Consider the following 12,543-nt stretch of genomic DNA (forward strand, 5'->3'; position numbering starts at 1 on the left):
ATGTTGACAAGTGGAGTTGGAAGAGACTTCAAATCAATTTCATTTCATTTCATTATTTACACTGTGAAAAAGAGGTAGGCCTAGCTTATGTTTTCAACTCAGAATGCAATAAAAACACCTTTTTGTAGCTTTAATAATTCACCAGGCTCAAAGTAAATACACCCTTTCACCTGAATAATGGCTGAACTGGTATAATCTCCTTCTGTTTGTACATCGTCTATAGCGGACACGGAGTCCAGGGAGGATTACGTAGCCAACTCCTTCTTCAGACTGTATTCGGAAGGAGATCTTTTGGAGGACACCTGCGAGCTGCAGGCCTTCAGAAGGCCCACAACTCTGGCCTCCTGCGGCTTCAACAGCAGCAACCCCCTGGTCATCATCACCCACGGGTGGTCGGTAAGAACCGCCCGACTCGGCTTCAACGACTGGCACATTATAGCAGGTGTACTGTACATGGACCATACTCGTTCACAGCCTTTGACCATTATAATGTTCTTATTTTAGGCCCACTTACTGAATGTTAAGTTTAGGTTGTTATTAGAGAAAGTAAAAGATGAGTGTTATTTTTTTTTTCATTTGCTGATTTCTTTCGTTTTAGGGATTTTATAGTGATACACTGTTTTATTATTTACTACTAGACCCCAATAAATTACATCTGGCCACAAAAGATCACAGGATCTACTGAATGTGTCAAACTGACATATTGAGCCTATGACACACAGTGTGGCTACCCCCCCAGTAGGCTACCTTCACATTCAGTAGATCCTGTGATCTTTTGTGACTATAACACAAAGACAAATGTAAAAAAAAAAAGCCCCATGTTTGATTGTCAAATTTGTATTTGTTGACGAAATTGTCAGTATATTTAGTCTTAGTTGTAGTCACCATAGCTTAGTTTTCATTTAGTTTCCATGTCAGTGAAAAAAGGTAGTCGATGAACATTTAGTTAGTTTTAATTTGACGGAAACAACACTGGTGTGAATGCAACATAAGAAAAGGGAATAAATCCTATAATAATCTTTTCTTGTGGTCTCTAAGTTGAACGGCGTGATGGAGAGCTGGGTGTTGCGACTGGCCACCGCCCTGAAGACGTCCCTGGGGGACGTGAACGTGGTCATCAACGACTGGCTCACGCTGGCCCATCACCACTACCCCGTGGCCGCCAAGAACACCCGCACCGTCGGACAGGACATCGCCCACTTCCTAAGAACCATCGAGGTCTGTGAGATGTTAAAATGTGTCTCTGTGTCGGAACCCCAGGAAGATTAGCTATAGCTAATTAGGGGATCCTAATAAACAATAAAGTAAAGATGTCTCCTACTGTATATTGTATGCTCCTCACAGGAGCTCTACGAGTTCCCAGCTAAAGATGTCTCCTGTATTGTATGCTCCTCACAGGAGCTGTACCAGTTCCCAGCTAAAAAGGTTCATCTAATCGGCTACAGCCTTGGAGCTCACATATCTGGATTTGCTGGAAGTCATATGGGAGGCTCGCGGAAGATCGGACGCATTACTGGTGAGGATGCTCTCAGCCTGAGTAGAGAATCATTAATGGTGAGGATGCTCTCAGCCTGAGTAGAGAATCATTAATGGTGAGGATGCTCTCAGCCTGAGTAGAGAATCATTAATGGTGAGGATGCTCTCAGCCTGAGTAGAGAATCATTACTGGTGAGGATGCTCTCAGCCTGAGTAGAGAATCATTAGTCTTCTATATAATATATAATCTTCCCAGGTTTGGACCCGGCGGGGCCTCTGTTCTTATATTCTATATAATATATTATGTTCCCAGGTTTGGACCCGGCGGGGCCTCTGTTCATATATTCTATATAATATATAATCTTCCCAGGTTTGGACCCGGCGGGGCCTCTGTTCTTATATTCTATATAATATATAATCTCCCCAGGTTTGGACCCGGCGGGGCCTCTGTTCTTATATTCTATATAATATATTATGTTCCCAGGTTTGGACCAGGGGGGCAGTCAGCCAGATATTTCGTGAAGCCTCATTTGAAATCGGTAGTTCATATAATGGCCTGTTGTGGCGCTGGACTGGACCCAAAAAGCCCCATAGCTCCATAGAGGCCCATGTATTTTGGCCCAACTTCACCTAGACTGTATTACCTTAATAAACATGGTCATGAATACTTTCTTCTTCCAGTCACTAGTTTAAAGTCTCATTTCTAATGTCATAATATTCTTTTTGGAAAATTATGGTCCCATTAATTAAAATAATGACCATAAAGTCGCGTATGTTCTGAGGGGCGTGGCTACCGTTACCGTCTATGATCGGGATTCCCCTCCCACTCAAGAGTCTACTCCTCCCACTCGAGTCAAAATAAAAACCAACGGAGAAGAAGGGGGGAAGTCCCGCCTCGTTGTCTGGGCAGCCAATGGCCAGCTGGACCCAAACGGAGCCAGCCAATGGCCAGCTGGTACCAAACGGATCTAGAAAGATGGCGACTTACAGTGCAGGAATAACAGGCTTCATTTTACGTCCATGTTAGAGCCGGGGAACGCTTTGTCCATATTTTTTACAGTCTATGGTTTGGACCCGGCGGGGCCTCTGTTCTTATATTCTATATAATATATTATGTTCCCAGGTTTGGACCCGGCGGGGCCTCTGTTCTTATATTCTATTATATTATATTATGTTCCCAGGTTTGGACCCGGCGGGGCCTCTGTTCGAGGGCATGTCCTCCGCGGACAGGCTGTCCCCGGACGACGCCCACTTTGTGGACGCCATCCACACGTTCACCCAGGAGAGCATGGGCCTGAGCGTGGGCATCAAGCAGCCCGTGGGCCACTACGACTTCTACCCCAACGGAGGAGAGTTCCAGCCGGGCTGCGACCTCCGCATCAACCTGTACGACCACATCAGCGAATATGGCCTCCTGGGTATGGTCAGAAACACAGGTTAGAATATATCGTTGCTGTCGCGAGAGGGAAAACCACCTAACTCCATTTTTTTGATTTGAGGGGGGTTTTTTGTGCATGAATCAGTGCTATTGAACACTCTTTATGTCTGTGTGTTGGTTTAAGAAACATATTAAACCAATGCAAAGTAGATAAAAAGCGCGTTTGGAAAAAACCTCTTAACTAAAATTGTCTGATGAAGCAACTAACTCCACCACCTCTCTCCCGCTCATGCAAGTCATTGACAATATATAGAGTCACGACACCAACTTTGATGAGGCAGTATTGCTTTGTTTTCAAAATACATGGTTTTCTTCTTTTCCTGACATATGCTTATTTGGAGTTAGGTGGTTTCTTCCAAACAGCAGAGATATAAACCGACTGTCTCAATGTCAGACACAAGATATTCAAAGAAGTCAATTGGAAGTGATTAAACGAAAACTAAAATTAGCGGAGCCGATGAAGGTAAATGATCCTTGTGGGGTGATGTATTTTCTGTTAGATTGATAGATAGTCTAAACACAATTTTCTTTTAACAAGATCACATCACTTTAATGCACGCTTTAAGAACAGATTCTTATTTACAATAATGAATCCGGCCGACAAGAAGGTCGAGGCATCATCATCATCATCATCGGCTATAATTCAATTCCCCAAAGTCTTAAAGATAAGTATACCTCGGTAATCTAAAGCGCTGCTTCTCATTTAAAAAAAAACAACTGCGCTGAAGCGGATGAGAGCATCTGTCACGGTGTGCGAATTAATTAATGAAGAGAGAGAGAGCGTGGCCGTCCATCAAAGACTCTGCCTGCAGGCACAGAGGATCCCTCCAGACTCCTCCAGTCTCCTCCGTCCATCACACATCATAATAACATGCTTTCAGGACACGCTGCATGATCTGCTTTATTACAAGGGTCGCGGTGTCAATCCACCAATAATATGTCTAAAGAAATAAAACCCCACAGCATGATCAGTGTACTAGTAGTCTCTACGCCAGTGGTTCCGTTCCTCAGAGTTATTTTAGGGTTCCTGCACTTCCACCAAATCTTTGTATGTTAGGGTCGTTTTTTTAAACCATAAATGAACATGAACCCCAGCATCCCTATTCTGAGGAGAACTTTAGCCAACAATTAGCCGATCTACAAGCTCACAACCCTTGAGGCGTTGTGAGCTTGTTGATTGGCTATTTTCAGCAAATGTCTGAAAATACACATTAACATGAATCCAACATACACTGATGATAGTGCTGACAAACAATTGTATGAAGCTATCGATGAAATAATAATTTTATACAATATGTATTGGGGAGTCCCTGCTTCATCTCTCTCTCAGCGAAGGGGTCCCCTTTTGGGCTGAAAAACTTAGGAGAGCATTTTGACAATCATCTGCAGTAACATTACGTGACTCCATATTGTTAATCTCCAGTTCTGTTTTCTAAGAGTTTCTTGCTGGTTTTCTCATCTCTCTCTAGGTTTTGAACAGACGGTGAAGTGTGCTCACGAGAGGTCGGTGCACCTGTTCATCGACTCCCTGCTGAACAAGGACAAGCAGAGCACGGCCTACAAGTGCAGCAGCAACAAGGCCTTCGAGAGAGGCAGCTGTCTGGACTGTCGGAAGAACCGCTGCAACACGCTGGGCTACGACATCAAGGTGGTCCGCAGTGGACACGCTGGGGCCAGCAAGAGGCTCTACCTCAAGACTCGCTCCCGGATGCCCTACAAACGTATGTTAAAAACACAGTCCATGCCTCAAGACGCACTCCCAGATGCCCTACAAACGTACGTTAAAAACACAGTCCATAGCTCAAGACGCACTCCCAGATGCCCTACAAACGTACGTTAAAAACACAGTCCATAGCTCAAGACGCGCTCCCAGATGCCCTACAAATGTACGTTAAAAACACAGTCCATGCCTCAAGACGCGCTCCCGGATGCCCTACAAACGTAATGTTAAAAACACAGTCCATGCCTCAAGACGTGCTACCGGATGCCCTACAAACGTACGTTAAAAACAGTCCATAGCTCAAGACGCGCTCCCGGATGCCCTACAAACATTTAAAACTAACCTGTGGCAGGTTAAAACTAACCCGTGGCTTCCTGTGAGGTTAGGTTTAGGGTTTGGGTTTTTTGGGGGCTAGGGTGTCGGACTAATGGTTGTTGGACTGGACTGTTAGTACATGGGACCAAACACATGCACCCGTGGCACACACATGCCATGGTTCTCAGCAGGAAACCGGTGGATTGTGCAGTCCGGGTAGGGAATGAGGCATTACCCCAGGTGAAGGAGTTCAAGTATCTCGGGGTCTTGTTCACGAGTGAGGGGAGAACGGAGAAGGAGATCAGCCGGAGAATCGGAGCGGCAGGGGCGGTATTGCAGTCGCTGTACCGCACTGTTGTGACGAAAAGAGAGTTGAGCCAGAAGGCAAAGCTCTCTGTCTACCGAGCAATCTTCGTTCCTACTCTCACCTATGGTCATGAAGTGTGGGTCATGACCGAAAGAATAAGGTCACGAATACAAGTGGCCGAAATGAGTTTTCTTCGACGGGTGGCTGGCATCTCCCTTAGAGATAGTGTGAGAAGTTCAGTCACACGCGAGAGACTCGGAGTAGAACCGCTGCTCCTTCGCCTGGAAAGGAGTCAGCTGAGGTGGTTCGGGCATCTGGTTAGGATGCCTCTCGGGCGCCTCCCTAGGGAGGTCCTCAACGCATGTCCCACTGGGAGGAGACCCCGGGGCAGACCAAGGCGCAGTTGGAGGAAATACATCGACTCACTGGCCTTGGAACGTCTCGGAATCCCCCAGGAGGAAGTCACTAATGTTGCTCTGGAGAGGGAAGTCTGGAGCTCTCTGGTGGAGCTGTTGCCCCCGCGACCCAACTACGGATAAGCGGTTGAAGATGGATGGATGGATGGATGGACATGCACCCGTCCAACGGTGCCCATGGTGGACTATGCATGGCAGGGGCGTCCTCTTCCCTGAGCCAGGCCCAAACCTGACCGCATACCAACCGCACACACACACATGTAGATATCTTGATTATTTTTGCCAGGTGCTAACCCGGCTTGTAATCACTACTGGGGCTAGTTGGGACCAGAGTAATCTAGTAGGCGACATGCTGCTATGGGCTATAGTTCCAAACATTGGAACTATCCCATTGAGTTAGAATGAGAACTTCTGCATTCCATTGTTACAATGGGAGTCAACGCTAGTGTCTCCACTCTCTTACTATATTAATCTCTCAGTCAGAGAGGATAAACCTGAGTTCTCATAAAGTGCACAGTGGTGGGTACCATAACTACAGTATCACTAGTAGTCCACCGCAAGGCAGAGTGGTAGACAGTGTCTAGCTGCTACTTTTGAGCCCCAATCCCCCGCCGGCGGGGGATTGGGGCTGTCCACCTCATGAACAGCTCTCAGCGGGTAAATGGGGCTGGTCAAGGTCTCAGGTTCCAACTCCGATATTTTAGATTTTCCCTCCCGGACCCCCGTGGGGTTTAAGAGGTTTTAAAAGTGAAGGAGCAGCAGACCTATAAATAATGTCCCCTTAGTCCAGGACCGAGCGGAAAGTGGTCTCAATAATAGCTTTTTTACTGGAATTTGGATAACTGAATTTATTTCTATACAGAAAACCTAGTTTTTGTCTTAGTTTGGAGACAAGATCAACAATGAAATGTAAAAGTGTCTATACATTAGGCAACAGCTCAGTGGCCTTGTGGTTAAAGTGCCTGCCCTGGGACTGGGAGGTGAAAGACTCTAAAAATGGGACCCAGTGCCTCCCTGCTTGGCACTCAGCATCAAGGGTTGGATTGGGGGTAAGTCCCTGCGATATACTAGCGTCATGTCCAGGGGGTGTACTTGTACAACAAGCTGCCTCACGCGACAGAAACAGAGATAGGCCCTATGGGCCTCATGGCTCGGCAAGGCTACTTAGGCTACTTTACATTAGGCAGATGAAATCTCAGAGAGATTCTATTGATGTAGCACTGACTGTACAGTAAAAGGTCTTCTCTTGTGTCCTTGTGTGCAACACAGTGTACCACTACCAGTTCAGGATCCAGTTTGTAAACCCCATCCAAGTGGTGCACCCTTCACTAACCATCTCTCTCACTGGGACCACGGAGGACAGCCAGGACCTCCCCATCACATTGTGAGTTTAGCAACAGTGTTGTTTTTGGCGGCACATTATGATTTTAATCATATATAGTCTCTTAAAATAGTTTTCATTTAGTTTCAGTCAAATTTTTGTCACCTGGAATGTTTTTGTGTTAGTCTAGTTTTAGTTGACTAAAGATTTTAGTTGACTAAAAAACAGTCGTAATGACTGTTTTTACACTTTACTAGATTTGCTATTTTCAAGCATGCAACCAAGTGTAAAATGACTGGATCTCTTGTCCACTAGTCCCTTCCTAACATTTTAGTCTAGTTATTACTTCTTGATGAAATTGTCGGTATATTTAGTCTTAGTTTTATAGTCATCATACCTTAGTTTTCATTTAGTTTTCGTCAGTTGTAGTCGACGAACATTTATATCTTAGTTTTAGTCGACGAAATCAACACTGTTTAGGACATCACCACCACACACACCTATCCATTATTATCTTAGAGCGATGTCCAAAACACATTTAAAAGCGGCATCAATGATCATCACATTATGTGCTCAGCCAATCAGCTGAGCACACTCCGTGCTCGGACGGACGGACACACAGACAGACAGATAGACAGACAGACAGACACAAAGCTGTGCATATAGGCCACTTAAAAAATAGCAAAAGTAGCAGATCCTACGCTTGAATATAAACTTGAAACGCGGCACGAAGTAGATCTGCTATACTGTTGATGCTGTCGTGTGAGGCTGTAGTATGATAGGGCGTTAATTTATGAAAAATGAAAGATACAAGATGTACTGTATGCCTGAGAGCAACGATACAACATTGCACTGTAACACAGGAATTACATAAGAATGCAGCATTTGTTGTTGTTGTTCCCGTGGAGAGTTTGTGCTGAGCCCATTCATTCATACAATATTCACAGCTTTATACTCTCAACTCCTGTGATATTCACAGCTTTATACTCTCACCTCCTGTGAGAAAGAAATGCTTCAGAAAAAGCTCCGACGCGTGGAGAGAAACAGTGGTGGAAAGTAACTAAGTACATTTACTTAGGTACAATTTTGAGGTACTTTTACTTATAACCAATTTAGATGTCTTCTAAATCCTGACAGTTTTCTGAAATACCTCATGTTTCTATATCAGTGGTGCTCAATATTTCATGTCAAGGACCCCAAAAATAAAATTTAATTGGCCACCGACCCCCATCTGAAAATATGTTGTTCCAGGGACCTCCCCAGAAGCAAAGATTTGAGTTAAAATGTACGCTCTGTAATAATATCCAAAGATTTGAAGCACATTTTCACGATTTTTAAAAAATAGCAGTATTTACAATATATTTTGAACTTGTAAAATGAGACAATCTGCATAATGAGTACATTTTTAACAGCCGACATTTACTTGTAACGAAGTACATTGCGGTACCTTTACTTGAGTAAAACATGCGAGTACTTTTCCCCACGGCTGGAGAGAAAGGAGCTCTATATAGTGGCTGCATGGTGGAAAGGAGATGAAAAAAAGGGATCAATAATTGATTTGGACGTTGTGCATCAGAACAGGACTCGTATACTCTTCCCTGCCAGTCACATTATTATCCTCTGAATTCTTCATATCCTCTCATAGCTCTCCAAAGGTCCTAATAGAGCATATCCTCTCACAGCTCTCCAAAGGTCCTAATAGAGCATATCCTCTCATAGCTCTCCAAAGGCCCTAATAGAGCAAACCAAACAAAACGTCCTCAGCGCTAAACCTCAAAACGCAACATTCATACTGCACGTTTTGTCGTGTGCTGCATCCGGCCTAGTTATTGAACGACACACGAGAGAGAGAGAGAGAGAGAGAGAGAGAGAGAGAGAGAGAGAGAGAGAGAGAGAGAGAGAGAGAGAACTTGTCAAATTCACAAAAAGGTCAGGTTGTATCTCCCAGGATGGCTGGGGGGAGTGCCTAGAGCCCCAAAGAGTGGCGAAAACCCTTTTAGCCTTTTAGATTTTCCAACTGTCTTCAGTTCATTCGACCAGGGTGCAACTTCCGACAAAAAATGTTACTGGTTAACTTCATAAGCTATGTAAGCACTTGTTTCACCCCCGTCTAATTCTGTATCTGTTAGCTCGTCAGAAATACCTTTACTTCTTGGAAACGATTCTACGAAAAGAGTTTTGTCCGCTGTCTTTGGCCCATTTCTACCGGTGCAGGGATACGTCTATACAGAACCCCTTCTTTGAGCATAGAACGTAAAGCGAGGTTCCAAAGGGGCCTAGGAAATAATTTAGTCAGTTCTCGGCTGAGTTGCATGTGGTTTCTTTTGTCCCAGTTAGGCTGTAGTGTAAACGGTCTGGTATGGAGTTATTATCCTTTGATCTTCACACCTTTAGAAGCTTGCTTCATAAGCCCCAGGTTGAATTTGGGGGTTTTCAAAATGCCCTTCCGTTTTGCCAGTTCTGCATCGTTACACAGCATAACGTTTTAGAACTGAGAGACATACAGTGTATTAGCCGACCTACAAGCTCACGAGCTTGGAGATCTGCTATTTTCAAGAGATTTTTTATTATACATTTGAAAACTTGAAACGAGACATTCTGCATAAAGAGAGCTTTCTACCTTTGGTACTTTAAGTACATAAGCTATACTTTCACTCAAGTACATTTTGAACATCGGACTTTTACTTGTAACGAAGCACTTGTATACATCATTACGGTATTGATGCCGATGCGTTCATTTAAGCAAAAAGATTGAGTACTTTTCCCACCACTGAGGTCAAATTGTACTGTGTGTGTGCACATTCATTCTCTCAGTGTGTGTGTCTTCTTGTCGTCAATCAGCATGGAGGAGATTTCGGGTAACAAGACGTACACCTTCCTGATCACGCTGGACACGGACATCGGGGACCTGATGATGCTGAAGTTCAAGTGGGAGGGCCAGGCCATGTGGAAGAGCGTGTTGAGCAGGGTCCACTCCATGATCCCATGGGGCGGGGCGCGCTCCAAGCCACAGCTCACCGTGGGAAAGATCAGCGTCAAGGCAGGCGACACGCAGGACAGGTGGGTTGTGTTAAATGCCTCCTCCTCCGACCATGAGGGTTGTTTTTGTCAGCAAAACATTTTGATTTTAGTCAGCATATCTTGAATAGTTTATTTTTGTCACATTTTAGTCACCTGGAATGTTTTAGTGTTAGTCTAAATTTTCGTCGACTAAATATCATACGATTTTAGTCGACTAAATCTACAGTTGATTTTAGTCGACTAAAATGTATTTTGGCGGGCCTCGAGCCCGTCGTATAATGACTGATTTTACACTTGCTGAAAATAGCAGATCTACAAGCTCACAACGCGTCGCAACCAAGTGTAAAATGACTTGTGTCTTTTACAAATGCTGGATGTTCGTGTCCACTAGTGCCTCAATATATATATTGTCAATATATTTAGTCTTATAGTTTTAGTCATCAAACATTTTTTGTCATAGTATTAGTCGTCAAAATCAACACTGGCTCCGACCAACGTCTCTGTTGGGCAGAAACCTCCTCCTCCAACAAAACAAGTTGTAATTGTTATTAGTTTTATTACATTTGTGCTACTCAGCAGGGAGCACGGTGGCACAGGAAAACAGAGAGCTGCCTTTTCTGTAGCATAGCTAGAAATTTGAAAATCTCAAGCAGCTGCTGTACTGAACATTATTTGCAACATAAATAAAAATATTACATGTGTAGGATGTTTCCATTCTCTAGTCTAGATCCAGTTATTACAAGGTATTCATATAAATTGCAACCAATGTTTTAATATATCATGATATACAAACTAATAAAAGTATCACACACTCCTGTCCAAAGGATAAGCCTTATACAACAAAGGAATACTTTTATCGCCATCTACTGGACAAAATGGCTCCTGTTTAAAACTATGATACATGGGGCTAACTATAGCCTACTGACAGGTAGTACTCAGGCTGCAATACATAGAACATGATCATAAACTAACTGACATAATGATTTCTCTATTTCAGAACAAGCTTTTGTGCCATGACAGAGGAAGGACAGCACCTCGAGGCATCGCAAGAGAAAGTGTTTGTGCGCTGTCAAGAAGACGGCAGAAAAGACAGCAAGAAGCAGCTACTCAGGAGACCGCAGAAGCAAAAAAAACCCCCAACTCAACGATCAAAACAAGCTCCGACTCAACGGTCAAAACAGGGCCCAACTCAAGGCCCCACACAGACCCCAACTCAACGTCCTACAAATCCCCCAACTCAGCCCACAACCCAGGGCCTGAATCAGCATCATAATCATCATCACCATCACCCAAAACAGCCCGCACAGACCCCCACTCAAGGCCCCGCACAGACCCCTACTCAACATCCAACAAACCCCGCAACTCAGGGTCCAACTCAGCCCCCAACACAGGCCCTACATCATCATCATCATCATCACAATCACCCACAACAGCCCGCAATTCAACCCAAAAAGAAGCCATGCCATTAGTCAGATGGCCCATTGTTTTCCAAAGTACCAAATATTGTTCTGACGGATATAACTAAGCCTAAACTTAAAGGACAACTTTAGTTTTTTTCAACCAAGGTTCATGTTTTAGGTTGTTATTAGAGAAAGTTAAAAGACAAGTGTAATTTTTATTTTATTTGCTGCTTTCTTTCGTTTTAGGGATTTTAGCAGTTTTTGACTGATTTTAGCTGTTTTGGAGCATGGAAGCAAAGATTTGAGTTAAAAACGTTCACTCTGAAAGAATATATATTCAAAGATTTGAACCATAGATCTGCAATTTTTCAATAGCTATAACATAATGTTCAAAACACCAAAAGGGGTTCCCGTCCTGAATGGATTAAGCACATTTACTTGAGTAAATATACTTACGGTAGTTACTTTTCACCACTGTTCATTGGACCCCTTAGACGTCCCTCACGGACCCCCTGCGTGGCCCTGGACCGCAGGGGGAGAACCTTGCTGAAACTGAGAAGGAGATTTCACAGAAAGCATCAGAATGCTGGACAGTAATTGACACTGGACAGTAATTGGCGACACATCTTTTTATATGCCTCATGGTGTGGATTTGAATAGGTTGTCCTTGAACTGTCTACTATGTTACTACAGTAGGTTACTATGGTAACTAGGTATGTCCCGATCACGGTATGTGGCTCCCGATCCGATTCCGATCATTTGATTTTGAGTATCTGCCGACACCAAGTTTTTTTCCAGATCCGATATTTATATTTTTTATAGAACACAAGTTATACCATATATCACAAATAGTACAATATCCAAAATCACAGGCAATATCCAGTCTGGTATCATGGTATGGATATACTATTGATACAACGATGTCCCAATGACGCTTTTGTTTTTTTGCTCCCGATCCGATTTCCGATCGTTTTGAAAATGACATTATCTTCCCCCAATTTCCGATTCACGTGATGGGATCGGGACAACCCTGATGGTAACCTTGGGAGTGAAGAAATAGCATGAGAAGGTGGCATGATCCTGCATCCTATTGCAAAGCCATCCTTGTATAATTGGTGTCGTGCAGTGT

The 12,543-nt window shown here is 43.9% G+C and overlaps 1 protein-coding gene across 1 annotated transcript; it reads left to right on the forward strand.

Annotated features, from left to right (window-relative positions):
- lipca (lipase, hepatic a) lies at positions 1-11,274 on the forward strand (the record flags this gene model as incomplete). Its single annotated transcript, XM_083759240.1, has 10 exons — positions 1-10; positions 224-396; positions 1,039-1,218; positions 1,399-1,516; positions 2,658-2,894; positions 4,384-4,635; positions 6,942-7,056; positions 9,835-10,053; positions 11,012-11,137; positions 11,256-11,274. 10 exons carry the CDS (start codon positions 1-3, stop codon positions 11,272-11,274), a joined length of 1,449 nt encoding a protein of 482 aa, XP_083615366.1.
- Between the last annotated feature and the right edge of the window lie 1,269 nt (positions 11,275-12,543).

The sequence above is a fragment of the Protomyctophum parallelum genome (assembly GCF_964188405.1).
Source record: "Protomyctophum parallelum genome assembly, chromosome: 2".
Taxonomy (NCBI): Eukaryota; Metazoa; Chordata; class Actinopteri; order Myctophiformes; family Myctophidae; genus Protomyctophum; species Protomyctophum parallelum.